The sequence below is a fragment of the Drosophila serrata genome, unplaced genomic scaffold (genome assembly GCF_035046125.1).
Source record: "Drosophila serrata isolate PLE 108 unplaced genomic scaffold, ASM3504612v1 contig_34, whole genome shotgun sequence".
Taxonomy (NCBI): Eukaryota; Metazoa; Arthropoda; class Insecta; order Diptera; family Drosophilidae; genus Drosophila; species Drosophila serrata.
This window is the reverse complement of record NW_028256932.1, coordinates 155812-176326: the sequence shown is the minus strand read 5'-3', so window position 1 is coordinate 176326 and position 20515 is coordinate 155812. Positions and strand designations below refer to the sequence as shown.

General features: G+C 39.0%; 1 protein-coding gene across 13 annotated transcripts in view; it reads left to right on the top strand.

Annotated features, from left to right (window-relative positions):
* The window catches only part of LOC110185357 (laccase), a 130123-nt gene that overhangs the window by 76248 nt on the left and 33360 nt on the right, over window positions 1-20515 (top strand). For 10 of the 13 annotated variants that reach the window (XR_015272012.1, XM_086834395.1, XM_020954135.2 and 7 more), the window contains 3 exons: window positions 493-982; window positions 3591-4351; window positions 18129-18313. Coding sequence is in view for 10 of the 13 variants with exons in the window: in XM_020954135.2 (XP_020809794.2) it covers window positions 493-982; window positions 3591-4351; window positions 18129-18313 (1436 nt within the window). In the remaining 3 variants the exon portion in view is untranslated. Of the gene's footprint in view, window positions 1-492; window positions 983-1117; window positions 1226-1286; window positions 4352-18128; window positions 18314-18428; window positions 18455-20515 lie in introns of those variants that run through there. The other 3 variants (XR_015272013.1, XR_015272016.1, XM_086834414.1) reach the window with 2 other exon arrangements.

Here is a 20515-nt window from a genome sequence, read left to right as displayed (position 1 = left end):
CATTTATTAATCGTAATGGTGGTTCGACTACTTTATTACATGTTTTGTGGCCTTTTGGTTGATAATGTTGCCAACCAAAAGGAACTGAGATTCCTGGCGATATTCGGTTCTAGGATAAACTACTACGGTCCTCCTCTGGAACTCTGAGTCCTCTAGCGACCACTGGATATACCAGATTCGGCACACCCGAGGTTCTGCACTAAGTGGCTACTGATTGAGTGAGATGGTGACAGTTTTCAGGAAGCGATAATGGAGGGTAACGAATCGTAGTTGTCAGGTACAATGTTTTTGATTAATAGATGACCATTTTGTACTACTGTACAGAAATATAATATCAGTAATAAAGGTGTTTTCGTCCTAAGGTTAATACTAATAAGTGTTCAGAAGGGACCAGTGATTTTAAGAAATATTTTGAAATATCGTTACCGCGCATCAACACAGTGTAAGAAATTTGTTTTTAACCTCATTAATTTTTTAATTGGTTTTTTACAGACAATCGCCCGGATCTAACACCAGCAAGCACTTTTTGGCAACAACATGTGGCCAATCCCAGTAGTTCAACACCATTCGAATCGCCCTTCTATTCGGCAACACATGGCCTTGTTCAAACACACCCCTCATTAAATGCAAATAATGTCGGCCCCGTGCCGCTAAATAGCAATATCCTTGGAACTGGATCGTCTGTCTCAGGCGCCGTAAACAGTAAATCATCCTTGACTGCTGGAAGTGGCTATCTAAATTCACGTGGAAGTTTGCCTAGTTCTGCACGTTACCCAGCTAATAAAATAACAGGCACCATAGTCGAGCCTAATCCGAAATCGCCATTCCGTCACTTAGATTTCTCAACTAGTGCCACTGCGGAACTGCGACGGAATCCAGCTTTGTCTGCCCCAGATGAATGTGCACGGGCTTGCCGAGAGGGCGAGCCGCCACGAATTTGCTATTATCATTTTACCTTGGAATACTATACAGTGCTAGGCGCGTAAGTATATTTTAAGATTGAATTAAATTGCAGCTGGATACATCTTGTTGATGGCAATGTACAAATGTTCAGCAAATAACAACCCCCCCCCCCACCGAAGTTTCAATTTACTCTTCTACTTTGTGTACAGTAACTTCCCGTTTATTTTGAGTGTGCATGCAGCTATCACACTCTCTCTGTACCGTTGTTCTTCTTATCTTATCTATTGCTCACTTTCTCTCTTAAAATGTAACCGGTATAATGGTAAGTCCTCATAATACATTATAATGTTTGGCTTGCTTATTGATTATGTTTTCAATAAAAGGAACTCTCTCGTTATGTCTACGTTACGGATGAACCACTGAGCACCAGTAATTCTCCGCAGAAACTTGTTTTGGAATACCTGAATGCGACTTAGATTTGTTTTGACCGCAATACCATAAACTTGAATCTTGTATTTCCAAGAAGGTGCAAAGATGGACTTGTATATCCGGACCTTATTTGCCAGGCTCAGGGGATTATTTTTCTTCAGAAGCCAGTATAGCCTTCTGGCCTTATCCCTTAATGAGCGCCTAACTGATCTTGTATGCTTTGCGAAGGTTAATCGGGTGTCCAAAGTGACACTGCTCAAGAAGCTCTCCATGCAGAAACAAGCTTGGGCACGAGGGAGTGGATATGTTCCAGCGACAGCTCCAATTCTCAAACCCTTTGAGGTACAACTGAAGCATATCAGTGGCGTCATAAACACAGTTTGATATGAAAGAATCGCAGTATCGTTAGAAAATGTGCCCAACATTGGATTCTGCTCCTGTCGGATGGATTTCGGCGTATCGTTGGTAAACAAGCTGTACAACGTCGGGCCCATCACGTTTCCCTGCCTTACTCAACCTTTGAGAGGATAGGGTTCCATCCTGGACCACTTTGACTATCCGGTCAGAGAGAAAGCTCCTAACCATTTCGAAAAGTTGCGTGTTAATTAAAGGCTTGATCTTGCAAAATAGCCCTGCATGCCACACCCCATCAAACGCATGCTGTATGTCTAGACAGGATATATACTCAACAACACGGTGTAATTGCTCAGGGGTGCCGTGCCTGAGTCTGAACCCAAATTGAAATTTCGTTCATTGCCTTCGGAGACTGATGTAATCTTCTAAGGATACATCTTTCCAGAAGCTTACCAAATGTGGAAAGAAAGTTAATAGGCCGATAACGTTTGAGGGCCTCAGGTTGTTTGCCAGGTTTAAATATCATTACAATGTAAACACTCTTTCAAGCCTTCGGAAAATAACTCAACCTCAGGGAAGCATTGAAGATGAGTATAAGGTATAGCAGGGCTCTAAGAGGCAGAGTTTTTTCAACACGATGATCAATTTGATCCTCTCCAGGGGGTTTCTTAGCATTAACAGTTTTAATGTCCTCTTTAATCTCCTGCAGGGTTCCTGTGGCACAGGAAATGTCATTTGGTGTGTCATAGCAAGCTTGTCAGGAGGAAGAAGATTTTGGGTATTACACATTTTTGGTCATTCTATTTCTTATCCATCGAAACCAAAATCATTTTATTATTCAACTATTAAACAAGAAAGGAAGCTAACTTCGGCACGCCGAAGTTTATATACTCTTGCAGATAGAACTTCTATGAATAGGAATCCATACAATATACAATGTGTTAAAAAACAATGAAGTAATACCTGCTTTATTTCATTCCCCTATACATATTATATTTGCAATTTTACATTAACTGATTTGCATTTTTCCTCCCCATCAAACGATCGTTTGTATGGCACCTAAATTATATAGTCGTCCGATTTTCATGAAATTTGACACAAAGTTTAAGACTAATATAAAATGGCTATACTTCAAATTTGATGAAAATCTGTTGAAAACCGAAAAAGTTAAAATTTTTAATTTTATTAATTTCTCGATCGTTCCTATGGGAGCTATATGATATAGTAGTCCGATTTTCATAAAATTTTATGCAAAATTGTAAAGTATAGTAAAATGGCTATATCTCAAATTTGATCCAATTCTATTGAAAACTGAAAAAGTAAAAAATTTTTTTTGTAAAAATTTTCCGATCATTCCTATGGCAGCTATATGATATAGTCATCCGATCCGGCCCGTTCCGACATATATACGAGTGAGAGTATATAGAAGGCTAACTAAAAAGTTTCATTCAGATAGCTTCAAAACTGAGAAACTAGTTTGCGTAGAAACGGACAGACGGACAGACGGATATGGCTAGATCGACTCGGCTGTTGATCCTGATCAAGAATATATATACTTTATATAGTCGGAGGTGCCTCCATCACTGCGTTGCAAACTTCTGACTGAAATTATAATACCCTGCAAGGGTATAAAAAGAAACCTGATGAAATGTTGATGTCTAGTCTCTCAGATTTGAAACCATTGAAAAGTCCCTTTGCAGTTCGTTTTCTATACTTTTGCTGTTTTCAAAAAATTTTCATATATCTGCATTATAATATTTCCAGATTATTTGTTAATTTTATTAAAATCGAACGATTATATCATATAGCTGCCACACAAACAATTTTTAGATATAGAGAAAAATTCAATTTCTTCTTTCCTTTCTTGTGTTATTTAAGAATTGTCCTTTTTTCTTACATTTTAGTGCTTGCCAGGTGTGCACGCCGAACGCCACTAATACAGTTTGGAGTCATTGTCAGTGTGTTTTAGCTGATGGAGTTGAACGGGGAATTCTGACCGCAAATCGTATGATACCTGGACCCAGCATTCAGGTTTGCGAAAATGACAAGGTTGTCATTGATGTAGAAAACCATATGGAAGGAATGGAAGTTACCATTCACTGGCACGGTATTTGGCAGCGCGGTTCGCAGTACTATGATGGAGTCCCTTTCGTTACCCAGTGCCCTATTCAACAGGGTAATACGTTTCGTTACCAATGGACAGGAAACGCCGGCACTCACTTTTGGCATGCCCATACTGGCCTACAGAAATTGGATGGACTTTACGGAAGCGTTGTTGTTCGTCAACCACCGTCAAGAGATCCTAATTCTCATTTATATGATTTCGACTTGACCACACATATAATGCTTATTAGTGACTGGTTGCATGAAGATGCTGCAGAGCGCTATCCAGGTCGTCTAGCAGTAAATACCGGCCAAGATCCTGAATCAATGCTAATAAACGGCAAAGGCCAGTTCCGCGATCCTAATACTGGATTTATGACTAATACGCCATTAGAAATTTTTACAATTACACCTGGTCGCCGTTACCGATTCCGCATGATAAATGCATTCGCTTCGGTCTGCCCTGCACAAGTAACAATAGAGGGTCACGGGATGACGGTAATAGCAACTGATGGTGAGCCCGTGCACCCTGTCAATGTCAACACCATAATCTCATTTTCAGGTATGTCGCTTAAATCATAAATTATATATATATATAAATAACTTATATATATATATATATAAAAGTTATCTTGTTATATATATATATATATAAAAGTTATCTGGTTATATATATATATATATATATAACCAGATATATATGTTTTATTTTATATATATATTTATTTATTTTATATATATATAAAATAAAACATAACGTAATAAAACATAAAATAAAATATTAAACATATTTATTGAAAAATCTACGCGTATTCTAGTCTCACACAGATATATAAAAAGAAAAAGAAAAGTTTTCGATTAAACCAACGAGATCTGAATATATCCGTATACCACCTTACTGTTAAAACGACTCGACATTTGAAAGTGGTTTAAAACAGCTGATTAAATTAATAGGTATTTGGGATTATAACACTAGTTGGATTGCTTTAGTCATATCTGGTTAAATTCCGGTTATTTGACCGGAACAGGTAAAAACCGGACTATGCAAATTAGTCGTTTAGCTTTTTTTGTATATCTGACTGAAATTTGCAAGTAGTTTCAAAAACCCTGAACGGACGACTCTATCATATCATTCTACTAGCTACTACTGAAACGATCGGCAAATTAATCATAAAAATAATAACTTTACTGTTTTTTAACTTTATGTTTGATATAAACAAGTTTACAAGTGAAAGGTAAATCTTTTGACCGAAGGAGAAGTAGGACTTCTAAAAATCATATTAGAGTATAAAACTATAGGAGCTTGTAAAGCATACTGGTTTATACGTAAAGAGGTTTGAAGCTAATATACTAAGCAAGATATCAGTAAAATTAAAGCGCAAAATTACCAAGGAACTCCAAATTTATTAAAAAACAAAAAAATTAAATAAATTTTGAATTCATTAAACCAAAATAATTATTTTTTTTTACTTCGACATGGGTATTAGTACTTATATATTTTTCATTAGTTTATTGACTTGATCACATTCAAATTAGAAGATATGGGGAAATAAGTAAAATATAAAAGTAAATATCTACTAAACTACGATAATTAGTTCTCAATCAACTCAATTGATATTTTTAAATCTGAAATATCTACGACCCATCATTAAATGGCTAAAAGAAAAGGTTAAAATGCACCGAATACATTCTTCAAAGAACATGAAGAGCATTATATTAGCTGGAAAATTAAGAAAAATGTGAAACTATTGACTCTAAAATTAGTTGTAGAGGTCGAGCACGAAGTAGACAAGTGTAGACTTAATTTAGCGTTCGCCGTGTTGCACACTTACATCTTCAATGGTCAAGTTTTTATTCTCTCATCTTTCAAAGTGAGAGCACGTGTTTTTTCTTCTGTTCTTGATTAATTTGGCATAAAACCACCAGGGTTTAATTAAATCTGCTACTTTTGTTAAAAATAACTTCCTGTTCACTTCGCGTGTGCCCGCAGCTATTATAATCTGTGTTCATTATTGACGGTGGACGATGTGAGAAAAAACATTAGCCTGCGGTACTGCTGCGAGGCCTACCGCGAGTTGGAAAACGAGATGATGTCTTTTATGCGGCAAACCAAGAGTAGCTTTAAGGACATATTATTGAGTTTTCGTAAATCTCACGAGATGTTCTTCACGCTGGAAACCCAATATAAAAGCCTAACGCTATTAAATGAGTCTCCAAGACGCAAAAGATACCTTAATTGGTGAGCAGCAATTAGGTGGATCCCAGTTATTCGAAACGGGGTCTCAGCAGCAGCCCCCTTCAGAAGAGCACTCGACCTCAGCTTTAACTCCAAGGTTGGTGAGATTAAGCGCTAAAAAAGATTTGGTGCCCGAATGTGCCGCGGGAGGGCCCGTGCCGCCGGTGAAATCCGTTTTGTCCCCTGGGAGGTCCCAAATAATAATAACCTCCCAATGCCCCGTAAATATTGGCCGATATTGGCACGGCAGATTCAAGAACGTACAACAACGTATTCAAACTGTTTGGACTTAAATCAATCTTATTCTTCGGTTATGCCCAAATCGAACTTAATTTTATTAATTGTGCCGACGCCCTGTTCTATCTCGTTTTGAAATTGTTAACCTAATCCTTAGAAACCTCCCAATTCCTCTTTTTTGGAAGGAATCGTTTATTATTCCTCTCCACAAGAAAGGTAGCAAATCGGATGTCAACAATACTAAGAGGTATCTCTAAGTTGTCGGCTATCCTTTAACTTTTCGAAAACGTAATTACTCCTCATTTGCAGCACCTCTATCGATCTGTCATTTTTCCATGTCAACATGGTTTTATTAACCGAAGATCAAAAACAAGAAATCTTTTAGAGCTCTCCTCCTTTATTATAAAGGACTTCCATAAAAATTTGCATACAGATATAATCCATAATTGACAAATTTTCTCCAGATTAGGAAACTCGATTTAATGGGTTTTCCAGTAGATCTTCTTAACTGGATCTCAAGTTATCTGAATGGCAGGACGCAAATAATTTATCTTATGTTCTAAGGGTTTCTTCTGTATGTTTATGTTGGAGTTAGTTAAGACTTTAAGCAGGTCATTTATAAACAATGTAAACAATAAGAGTCCCAAATGACTTCCTTGTGGGACGCCAGAAGTAAACCATGTTGACATGGAGAAATACACTGCTCTACGAAAAGTTAAGGGATAGCCGATAACTTAGATATTCCTCTATAATTGTTGGCAATCAAATTGCTACCTTTCTTATGGAGAGGAATAGTAAAATGATTCCTTCCAAATAATGGGAAAGTGGGAGGTTTTTTAGGATAAAGTAAACAATTTCAGAAGAGAAGGATAGCACAAGGTGTCGGCACAATACCTGAGCAACGAACCAGGAATTACGTCGGGACTTGGCGAATATTCTGGCTTGACATGAAGAAGATCTAAAAGACGAGATCTTTCGTTTAGACTAGGACAGCAACGTAAAGTTTGACCGAGCTAATAAATAAGATGAAATGTAGATTAAGAACCGGTGAATGTGAATTTAGCATACAGCTTCGAATTTTTTATTTTATAGTCGGCTCAACTTTTAATAAACCCCGGAGGTTTATTCGAGATTGGCGAATAGTACAACGGTACACAAACAATAAAAAATGAATTCATGGCATTATAAAAAATATCTACGGCAACTGCCATGTCAGTGTACATGTATACTCCTCTCCACCTTGAACTCATATATAAAATAATTCAGCCGTTCAAAGTCCGTCTTGCAAAAACTGGACATATTTGACTGGACCGTTATATATATTCTGTATTTCAGACCCAATATCAGGAGTCAACTCGCGTCAGAGGCGCCACCCTGGCTAAACTGACTGTCGCCGGATCTGAGACAAGACAAAGATCGAGCAAGCGCTGTAAGGAATTTCGCACATGGTTGACTTGAGACAGCGAAATGTCGAACAAGCCAGCGATAATATCATGTTGTGTAGAAGTTAGGAGAGTATTGGTTGAATTATTTGAGCACCAAATAGCACCAGAGTTATTAAAATCTCCTTGGACTACCAACTGGTCTCTATCCAAAAGTCTACTGGAAACCATCTGAACAGCGGAACGGTGATTCCAATAAATAGGTAGTTCCGACAATGGAGGTATGTAGGAACAGGTAATAAAAATGGAGCTACCTTCACACTGAGGAAATCAACATCGTTGCATTCCTCGAAGTTTAATTATTCTGAAATGAGTGAGGAGTCCACCGCTATAAAAACTTCACCCTCGCGTCTGATAGGACGATCTAGCCGATATACTGTGAACGCAGCTGGAAAAACTGCGGAGCTCAGAATCTCCGGAAGAGATTCTCAGATTAACCTGAGATGCAAACGAAAGGCAGTTTTTTTTGCGCCTCGGGGACTCATTTATTGCGTAAAGCTATTAAATTGGGTGTCCAGAGCCAAGAACATTTCAAGAGTTTTACGAAAACTTGTTTAAAATTCCCTTAAAAATAGCCTTTTTGCAGATTTTGGCGAAACTGACAATATTTCCGGACATTTTAAAGACTTACCACTGTAGTTGTAGTAGTTTTTATATAATATATATTATTACATTCATAAGTATGTAGGTATATGCACAGTTCAGTACCAGTCCCTTGCGGAATCTCCGAGGACGTATTTGGAGTCACAAAAAGAAAAAAAAAATCGCTAGGGTCAGAAAGCAAGCGTTCTAAATTTCGAATCCCCGGGGCTTACTAGGGGAATCAATGTTGATAATGACAAAACCATGAGAAAGGAATCCAACTTTGCCACGCTGAAGTTTGTATACCCTTGCAGATTGCAAATCGATCATTCATAAATAAAACGATACAAATGATATTTGCTTGTGTTAAAAAACAACAAGGTAATTCCTACTTTCGATACATTCACCTTTGCTTACTATATTGACAGTTTTACAGTTACGATTTACTTTTAATGTTTTTCTTTTTTCTATATATTTAACGATCGTTTTTATTTCAATTCTCTTGGACGTTGATGCACTAAGGTCAGTACATTCAAGTGGCCCGTATGACACCAGGCACGTGCCTGTTTGGGTTAGGTGTTAGTAGGCGCGATGGAAAATATAGGACAGAATACGAGGAAAATTGACTACCGGCGTGCTGCCAGACTGTTAGCTTGCATGCTTACTAAGTGTGTTAGTATAAAAGATTTTAATTTGGGAAGGGTATCTACGTTAGAGATTAGTGTGTACAAATCATTATAATTTGCACATAGCACTCTAAAAGGTTCATGCAGTTCAAAGGAGGTTCTACAGTGGCGCAACACTAATGGGATATAGGATCTAGTAGTTCTACATGGTACATGGAAATTAAGCTGACTCAACAAGTCAGCACTTTCCACATCACCATGTATAAGGTTAAAAATAAAGGTTATCCTTAGCATCGTTCTACGATTGGCTAAGGACGGCAAGTTTATTAATAGGAGTCTACTAGAGTAGGAAGGTAATCTTTGGTTTGCATCCCAATTTAAACCGCGTAGAGCGAAAAGTAAAAAGTTCTTTTGAACCGACTCAATGCGTTTACTATGGACGCCGTACTGAGGGCTTCAAACGCAGCATCCATATTCTAGGATAGGACGAACTAAGGAAGTATATAAGGATTTAGTAACATAGGGGTCATTGAATTCCTTCGACCACCGTTTAATAAATCCAAGCACACCCCTGGCTCTATTCACCATAGACGAAATATGATCAATAAAGTCAAGTTTTGGGTCCAAGCGGACGCCCAAATCGTCAACAGAATTAATTCTTTCCAAAGAGCAGCAGTTCAGCGTGTAAGTAGCAAGCTTAGGAACGACACGTGAGAATGTCATTAGCTTGCATTTCGAGTCATTTAAGTTTAATAAGTTCACACGGCACCAAGTTTGAAAATTGTTAAGATCTGTTTGTAAATCCGAGTGGCAGGCAACGTCACTGTATTGCACGCAAAGCTTGACGTCATCCGCGTACATAAGTACTCTGGAGTTAGTCAAGACTTTGGGCAGGTCATTTATAAATAATGTAAACAATAAGGGTCCCAAATGGCTTCCTTGCGGGACGCCAGATGTAACCCGTAGAACATTGGATAAATTATTCTTAAAGAGGACCTTTTGCGTCCTGCCATTCAAATAACTTGAGATTAATTAAGAAGATCACTTGGAAAACCCATTGAATCGGATTTTCTAACGAGGAGAGAATGGTTAACAGAGTCAAATGCTTTACTGAAATCAGTATAGATTACATCTGTCTGACAATTATTATGGAAGCCCTTTATAATATAGGAAGAGAGCTCCAAAAGATTTGTTGTTGCTGATCTTCGCTTCATAAAACCATGTTGACATGGAGAAATAACCGATCTACAAAGGTGCTGTAAGTGAGGGGTGATAATGTTTTCAAATAATTTAGGGATGGCCGACAACTTAGAGATTCCTCTATAATTGCTGGCATCCAATTTTCTACCTTTTGGTGGAGAGGAATAATAAACGATTCCTTCCAAATAATGGGAAAGTGGGAGGTTTTTCAGGACAAGGTAAACAATTTCAGAAGGGGATAGCACAGGGCGTTGGCACAATACCTGAGCACACAGCCAGGAATTCCGTCGTGGCCTGGCGAATAAACTGGCTTGACACGATGAAGATCTAAAAGGAGAGAGCTTTCGTTTAGGCTAGGACAGAAATTTAAGTTTGATTTGGGTATGTCGTAGGAATAGGTCTGGTGTAGATACGAAGAGCTAGAATAGGTTGTTTGAAAAAACTGCGAAAATAGATCGGCTATTGCCTGATCATTATTTGCATTAGTATTTTCAAATGAAAGCGAGGAAGGATTTGTTTTAGGCTTACGTTTAGTGTTAACGAAATTATAAAACTGTTTTGGGTCCTGTGAGAACTGGGCCCTACAACGAGTTAAATAGTTTTTATAACACTGCGCGTTCAGCACGGTAAAGCAGCAGATTGAGAACCGGTGATTTTAAATTTAGCATACAGTCTGGATTTTTTATTTTTAAGTCGGCTCAACTCTTTAGTAAACCACGGCGGTTTATTCGAGCTTGGCGGATAATCTTACGGAACACATTCAGTAAAAAATGAGTTCATAGCACTGTAAAAAATATCCACGGCAACAGCCATGTCAGTGCACATGTATAGATCAGACCAATTGAACTCGTTTATAAAATTATTCAGCCGTTCAAAGTCCGTTTTGCGAAAACATAGGACTTTATTGGCTGGACGGTCAGAAATATTCTGTACGTCACACCCAATATCAAGAGTCACATCGAAAGTTGGATGACAAGGATCTTCGGGCTGCGTCAATGGCGCCACCCTTGCTAAACTGACTCTCGTAGACGAAGCAAAGATCGAGCAAGCGCTGTAAGGAATTTCGAACATGGTTGACTTGAGACAGCGAAATGTCAAACAAGCCAGCCATAAAGTCATGTTGTGTAGGTGTATGGAGAGTATTGGTGGAATTATTTGAGCACCAAATAGCACCAGGGATATTAAAATCTCCTAGAACTACCAACTGGTCTCTATCCAAAAGTCTACTGGAAACCATCTGAATAGCGGAAAGGTGATTCCAATAAATAGGAAGTTCCGACAGTGGAGGTATGTAGGAACAGGTAATAAAAATGGAGCTACCTTTGATAGATAGCTTCACACAGAGGAATTCAACATCGTTGCATTCCTCGAAGGTTAATAATTCTGACGTGAGTGAGGAGTCCACCGCTATAAAAACTCCACCCCCGCGTCTGATAGGGCGATCTAGCCGATATACCGTGAACACAGCTGGAAAAACTTCGGAGCTCAGAATCTCCGGCTTTAACCAGGTTTCTGTGAGCACAATAACCTGAGATACAAACGAAAGGCTATCAGAATACAAGTTAGGAAGCTTACTACGTAAGCCTCTTGCATTCTGATAGGAAATACCTAAGGAGTGGGTTAGTTTTTTGGATCGGGATTGGAAGACGTAGAAGGCGCAGTGGTAACATCAGGCCTGGGAAGAGTTATTCCTACAGGCCGCTTTTTCTTTTTCTTCGCCTCGAACTCCTTAACAACTATGTACTCTGGCCAGAAGTTGGGAGAGCAAATAGTGTTAAAGAGCTCGTTAGGGACATTTATTTTGAAAGATGAAATGTTTCTTGCGTAAGAAAATTTGAACTTTTCCACCTTTATCTTAATTTCTTCGGCTCTGGGTTTGCCTTGTATAAGGGCGAGAACATCTTCCGATGTTTGGTCAGGGGAGAGCCGCGAGACAAAAATATGTCTCGTTGGTGGAACCGCTTTAAGGGCTTTTGGCAAGGCAGATTGGTTATCTGCCCTGCCATTGTCGGCCGGTATTTCGGGCCTAACACCCTGGGCAGATATATCGTTAAACACGGGACTTTGAGGGGTCAATATTTGCGACCCCCCCAGGGGATAAAAAAAATCACCGTCGGTACGGGCACTCCCGCTCCCCGCACATTCGGATACCGAATCTTTCCTAGCGCTCGATCTCAGCACTCTTGGAATTAATGCTGAGGTCGAGGGCTGTGCCGAGGGAGGCTGCTGCTGAGAGCCCGTTGCAGGTAGTTGGGGTCCGTCTACATGCAGCCCACCAATAGCAGTTTTTTTACGCCTAGAAGACTCATTTAATAGCGTAAGGCTATTAAATTGGGTGTCCAGCGCCAAGAACATATCAAGAGTTTTACGAAAACTCGTTAAAATGCCCTTAAAACCGCTTTTGGTATGCCGCATGAAAGACATTATCTCCCTTTCTACATCACGACAGGCCTCAAATCAGAAACGCAGGCCGGTGTTTTTTTTTACATCGTCCACCGTCCGAGCTGCAACTCCAATACACTTGGCGTGCATGACGTTGTCGCACAGCCAGCAGCCGATTGTAAGGTCACCTGCAGCAATTGCCTTTTTGCAGGTTTTGACAAAACAGACAATATTTCCGGACATTATATGGACCTACCACTGTACTTGTACTTTGAAAAAATAACAACAGAGCTATTAAGAAAGAAGTGAAGAGTCTCAGCGAGAGCGAAAGAGCGGGAGAGCGAATGAGATCAGATGAGAAAAGAAATGCAGCGGCACAGCTAAAGCGAGAGAGTGAGAGAGCGCGGGTGATAGATAGATAAAACGATTAGCTGTTGCGACGGCGCAAACAAAAGCTAGACGAAGAAGGCACAAAAAGGAATGCAAAATATGCAAAAGCTAACACTAGCAGCACAACTAAATTGGAAAATAAAGCCAATTATGTACACAAATTAGAATAGCTGCATGCACACGCGAAGTGAACGGGAAGTTATAAACACAAATTAGAAAATTTAAGTTAACCCCGGTGGTTAGAATCAATCTTTAATACAAAACGAGAGCACAAGAAAAAAACACGTCCGTTCACTTGGAAAGATGAATATCTGAATTATTATGGCAGCTATAAATAAATACAATGATAATTTATGAGAGATATATATGAGATAGTCGTCCGATTTTTCAAGTGTATAAAACACAACATTTTGTGCAGAAACAAGTTAGTCTCTGAGTTTAAAAGCTATCTTAATGAAACTTTGCAATTAGTCTACAATATACTCTCACTCGTATATATGCCGGATCGGACGATTATATCATCTAACTGCCAAATGAACGATCGGAAGATTTTTAGAAATCAATTATCCCTTCGAGTTTTAAACAGATTTTCATCAAATTTGAGATATACCCCTTTAATATTTAAATTATTCATTTACTAGCTGTACTAGTACTGTTTTTTGGTTTGGAAGATTTGATATATATTTAGGCTATTGCGTTCATTTTTTTATAATTTGAACATAAGGATCTAAAGGGATTATGCAGACATTACTGCTCACAATCCATACTTTAAGAATTTACTCAAGCACCTTTTAATAAGCACCCCCTTAAGTCACTATGCACGAAATTTGATGGCTAAATTCTAATTAAGGATCCATGCGAAACTTTAACCATCAACTGCATTTAAAGTGTAGAAATTCTGCGTATAAGTCTCAAGCTTGTAATGACACGTGAGAAAGTAATTAGACTTAGCTGATAGCTATAAAAATTTGTTAATAAATCTGACTGGCATAGCTGTCCTTATTTTGCATATAAAATTTAACATCATCAGCTTACGTAAATACTCTAGAGTTAGTCAGAAGAAGGAAGATCTTAAATACATAAAAGAAACAATAAAGGCCAATATAAACGGTCGTATTTTCAAACGTATGCGAGAAAGGATTTGTTTGAGGTTTTTTTTTCATGCTATTCAATTGTTTGGATTTCTGGGAGAACTGGACCCTGCAATAAGTTTTTGCAACGATTTTGTTATTCTCGCCGTTAAATATTATTAATTATTTTTGTTGGCCCTAATGGGGGCCAAGCATAGGCCAATATGGCCCTTATTTATCTAGATGTTATTATTATATGGACCTAGTATTGAAGTCCTTGAGGATCGCGGTGTTTTTTGCGATGGCAAGTAGTTCGCCTGACGTCCTCTAGGAGGTATTTACCAGTGATGCCAGTAATGGGGCACCTAGGTATCTTAATCTTAGCTGCGTTAGTACAGGACACCTGCAGATAAGATGTTTCAAGGTTCCGGTTGCCTCGAATCAGAGCGGGTCCAGCACCTTTCCTAGCGTCTTGAGCAAGAATGAGGTGAGACTTGGGGTGATGACATGGGGTGATGACTTCTTTGGTGACACAGTGCTTTTATCTCCGCGAAGGAATCCTGATCACTATCAGTACCAACAAGAGTCAGTAAGGAAACCTAGGATTGCCGATAACTTTAGCTTTCCTATGCTTCCCAGTGGCTCCCTCCCACAACGCTCTGTGGCCGATCGTTTGCGTCAACCACTTCCGAGTCGGGTCGTCCAACCACTTCGGAATTTTGACCCCGTTCAGCCACCCCGCATCATAAAATGTGGGCATAGGAGCCTTGGAATCATCCTTCATCCCTGCAAAGAGCGATTCGACGAGTCCCGCGTGTCTGCCATCTTCCACAGCGCTTCGGTCTTCTTGCAGTGCCACAATCAGATGTCGTTTTGTCATCTCATTGACTCTCACCCTTTTTCTTCTTCGGCTTCTTCACTTTGGGTATGGCACCTGCCTGCGTTGCCTTTTGCTAGCCAGCAACTTCTCCACCTTGGCATAGTGTAACCTGCCCTCTTCAATTCTTTGCTAGGCCCAGGCTAGTTTCGATTCGCTTGAACGTTTCGGGCCATCCCTGGGCGAGGAGCTGGGGCCTGGTTTCTGAGAGAGGGGAAAATCCTCCTCTTCTTTAGTGAGCTGCACGCTCTCCAGGTTCCAGAATGTATTAACGATGGCATCCGTACCGTATATCTTGCCCTGAGTCGTTGTGGTGGTGACAGTGTTGGTACAACTAGTATGTCCTGCTTCCGTCATGCTAGAGGTTTGAACGCTGGCGACACGCAGAAAGGATTGCTCCCCACCTTACACGTATGGGCTGATATCCCGCCCGGATGGTTTTATTATGTCATCCATAGTAATCTCCATATAAACTGGTTAGTGTTCCGTGGAACTACTCATTTGCATTTAATGCCTGCCGCCAGGCTCCATGGCTAATGATTAATTTCCTCCAACGATTAGGCGGGAGGAATTGAGTCGAAGCCTTAGCTAGACAATGCATTACCTCGGATAGAGCATTCGGCAATGTATTACCCGCCCATTGTCCAGGCGGCGCCGTCGAGAAAAGTTCAGCTGGAATGTAGCAATGCATTGATTTTTCCACAAGAAATCTCATTAGTGAACATTTTGCTATGATTAACCTAGGGACATAAGTCGCATTTAAAACGACCCTATCCAAAAAACCAAACTTCCAAATTTCGGAATTTTTTTGTTCTGATATTGATGGGCTAGAGGGGGAGATTGGCTAGTGTGCGTCTTTGGCTTAATGCCGGCTATGAAGATTTCAACGAAATTTCGTGAAGCTACTGTTTTGTTTAATGAAATTTCTTTAGAAGTTTAAAGTAATTGCAAAATTTGCATTGGTAATAATATAGTTAAAGAGAATTAATAGTTCTCACTATTAATAAACTTTAGATTAGCTTTAAATTAGACCGTCAAACGTGGTGCACACGTTATTGTTCTTACAGGGGATTTGCAAGGTTTGGGTGACCATGACCACCTGGGTCAACAAACACCACTTTTGGCGATTAATTATTATCGAGTATATATTCCTATACTGGATTCGCAGCACTCCTTCGACATATAAAGTTTCTTCCCTCCAGCACGCAAATTCAAATTACCTTAAACATAATTACCTTAAATATAAGACACAAAAGCAAAAGAATAATTGAAGAGTGGAAGCCACTCTTCAGTCACTCTGCAAACTTTGCAAATGCAATCCATCATATATTCTGACGTTTGTCACGCTTAAAGTACGGAATGGAGAGGTTAAAACTGTTTTGCAGCGCGAAAAATTTTATTCTTTTGAAGTGTGACCGCTCTTTTCACGTATTATTCGTCACTTTTGGAGGGCAAATGGAGCGGTCATACTTTGTTGACCCGGCTCTTTTGAAACTTAAGAACATTTTTTGCTTGGTTTTTGAAAATTGATAATTGATGATCTCTTGCCCCAATGCGATTGGCATATATTCTTGCTATGGTGCCTTCCTTTTACAGCTCCCAGATGTCTTAATATGAAAGTAATCTGTAATACCTGTACAAGGAGCTCAGATGATTTGATACGAGTGGATCGGTTTCCGGTACATGAAAGAAAATAGTGTCCCCAGTGGCCAAACCTATGTACTATTTTGGCGTATCCTTTGGGTCAGTCCTGGATAAGGCTGGCAATCGAAATGGCTTGTTTTTCCTAAAAATGTGCAAATTTGGGGGTATATAAATAGGTATATAACTTGTGAAGTGCGTCAAGCTATCTCTGGAACTAGATGCAGTCTATATGGACCATTTTCAACATCAAAACTGCCTTCGTTTGACTCATTAGCTTAAAAAACGTACCATTCAGTTCACGAGATAAGTTAAACCAAGAAGTGAAAGCTTTTCGTCCTTTTAACGGACCCAAATTGATTGATTTGACCTTGATTTTTTATATTTTACTACTATGTAATCCATTTGATGAATTTATATCATATGTAACTACTTAAATCAGTCTGTACTATCAATACTGTCTATCTATCTACTGTCTATCAATATTCTTGTAAGTTTTTTTTTTCTAACTTATTCCTATTCTAAGATATTAAATGCTGCTCAGAGTTTTCATCAATGAACTATGGGGAATTTTCCTATTTTTATGGTATTAGTTAATAGATTTTAAACTAAATACAATTTTTTTTAACCCGATTTTTTTTTTTAAATAAAGAAATAGTTTTAGAAAAAATGGGTGCGGTTCAGCGCAGCCTTGACGAGGAAAATGTTGTATTCCATATAGAAAAGTTGATTAGGAGGGGACCAATTTTAGTGCAATTAAGAAACAATTAAACATAATTGATAACTGAAAAAATGATACAATATTTTCATTTTCGTCAAACATAAAATACGAATCGTCAATTTCATCTGTAATTTCTTGAAATGATTGATTCAGGCCTTCAAATTCGCATTATGAGGGGCTTCTAACTTCTGTAGGAATACGCCTTGTTTGTTAAAGAAATAACGAAATCTAATGTATCTAACGGTCTATTAGAAAGATCTATAAATTAAGAAGTTTTTCTGACTTATGAATATTTTTGCGTGCTGTCGACGATTATTCGACAAAATAATTTTTTTTCGCATAATATGCTTTTAATGGGCAATTCATTTAATTTATACAGAGGGTAAAAGTCGGCGCCTCTGTTATTTGCATTCTCTCTAATAGCGCACTACAGCTCCTTTTGTAAGCCTTGATCAAATATAATGGGTAACGCCTTCGCCTTTGATGCTCGAACAGGCCAATTTATACTGTTTGTCAAAGTCTGCCCAATAGCCTTTGCGTTTTTGGGACTATTCGCAGGAATATTAAGGACAATGCAATGCCGAATAAGTCTATTTCGGGCATCAAATTTGTCGTTTTCCATGTCGGTTCCATGACCGCATATTAAATGTTGCTAACGTGATCCAAATTATTTTGCTGGGACAGGAATAAAACTTAAAAGCTCGACACCATAATATATTGCTATCATATATATACACATGTATTAGAAACTTATTATTTGTATACATAGAAAAAAAACGGTTATACATATACAAATGAAAGAGAAGACGGATATAGAAATATGGACTGCCTAAATTTTCACTGCTGCGATCTAGTTTAATGATATTATTTATTATAAAATATTATTATTATTACGTAGTCAGTAACCGCATTGCTATTATTACTAAATATTTCAGGAGAGCGTTATGATTTTGTTATTACCGCGGATCAACCTGTTGGGGCTTATTGGATCCAATTGCGAGGGCTTGGTGAGTGTGGTATTCGTAGAGCTCAGCAACTTGCTATACTGAGGTATGCACGTGGTCCCTATCAGCCAACTTCTCCACCGCCCACTTACGACGTCGGAATACCGCAAGGTGTGGTAAGTAGAAGTCACGTAATTTAAAAGAAACATACCTCATGTATTGACATGCTTACTTTTTCCTGTGTCACTGAGAGAACATAAAATTTAAAAACCTACGTTTCCTTCTATAAAGCAAATTCAGAAGCTACCATTCATAAGGTAAAAGTTTATAATCGCATTCGCTAAATGCTAAATAATCTTTCTTGTATCACTTTATATCTCTTGAACTAAGAATAATAACCATTCTTTACAAACCAACAAATTTTTTAAAACAAATATTTACATTTAACAAGTGTAAATTTCGTTTACAAAGTTTTTCAAACGCAATATTACAGGTCGACAAAATTAGATTCACGTTTTTTTTTACCTGTCATGTACAAAAGTTAAAGTTGCCCTATATAAAACTAGAGTTTCTTAAACTTTCTATACTTTTACGTGATTTAGGTTTATCTGTCGGTATTTTATTTGACACGAAGTGCGCTGATTTAAGATCAAGAAGTGCTCCGCTATTATCTTATGTTTAATGTTATGTTGGAGAGTTTGGCTAATTCTCAAGGAAAAAATCATCTTATTTTTAATATATGTATACAAAAGTCATGATAACTAACACCTTGAGACAAAATTTTTTTAAGAATTGGTAAACCTTTAAGAAAAACTTAAATTTGGAAAATATTGCATTATTTTTCAAGCATAAAACGTATAGCTAAAATTTTATAATGTTGTAATCTTATTTAACCTCAGTAAATTATTTGTTTTTGATTTATTTGAATTTTGTTCATGTTAATTTGATAAATCTTTTACAAACAAAACAAAGTTGGCTCTGATCGAAATATAAAATAAATTATTCACGCGGCAGCCCTGAGAGCAAGGGATTCAGAACCGCTTTAACTTCATAAATAAAACCCCTCTGTCGGGCGTCAAGTAAGTTGATGGGCCGCGGCTTTAAGCTGAAGTGCTGCAAATGCAAAAGATATCGCAAATGTAAGCATCCGATTTAGTAACCCAGGCAGTACAGTAAACGGCTGAGGGAGCTGAAGATATGCGTAGAGCAGATGCTCTAGACTTTCAGAGTTGACTTCTGACCTCATAATGCATTGGAGATTCCGAGGCAACCGCTGATAGGGTTGTCTGCGGACACTGCACAGAGGACGTCCGTTAACGATCGTGGGTCGCTGCTGATGACTTGGTATCCTTTTCCTCCGATCCCGCTGATGATGCGCTGCACTATCTATGACGACTAGTCCTCATGTCGGGCCCTTTCTAGCCTTTGCAGTTTTTGGGCCAATTCTATGTAACGTCATGTACGATGGGATACGGAGGCTAACACTGCGTGATGGGTGCTCCGTAGGTTGTTTTGCACACAACATCGGGCTGGTCATTGTGGAGAACCACCTGACTGACGATTCTAACAAATGCAGTCCAGCGATCGAAACGGAAGTAGTGCTCATAAGCAGCAGAAAGGCCGTAGAAATGGTGAACTTTCGGGTTGTCTCGACCACCATCATGCCGGCGATCGTGGTTTAAGCATCTCTCATCATCTTTCGAAATGGACGGACGTGTTTTTCTTGCGCTCTCGTTTTGTGTTAAAGTTCGCAAATAACCACCGGGGTTAAATTTAAGTTTTCTATTTTGTGTTAATAACTTCCCGTTCACTTCGCGTGTACATGCAGCTATTCTTATTTGTGTTTATTATTGGTTTTATTTCCCAATTAAGTTGTGCTGCTATTGCTAGCTTTTGCATATTTTGCATTACTTTTTGTGCCTTCTTCGTTTTGTTTTTGGTTGCGCCGTCGTATCGGCTAACGTTTTAGTTAGTTATCTCCCACTCTCTCTCGCTTTCGCTGTGCCGCTGCACTTATTATCTTATCTAATCTCCAACGCTCTCCCGCTCTCTCGCTCTCGCTGTGGGCTCTCAGCAGCAGCATCCCTCGGCACAGCCCTCGACCTCAGCATTAATTCCAAGAGGGCTGAGATCGAGCGCTAGAAAAGATTCGGTACCCGAATGTGCAACGGGAGTGCCCGCCGGTGATTTCTGTTTTGTCCCCTGGGGGGTCGCAAATATTGCCTCTCAAAATCCTTTGTATACCGCTCTATTTGCCCAGGGTGTTAAGCCCGGAATACCGGCCGACAATGGCACGGCAGATAACCAATCTGCCTTGCCAAAAGCCCTTATAGCGGTTCCACCGACGAGACATATTTTTGTTTCGCGGCTCTCCCCTG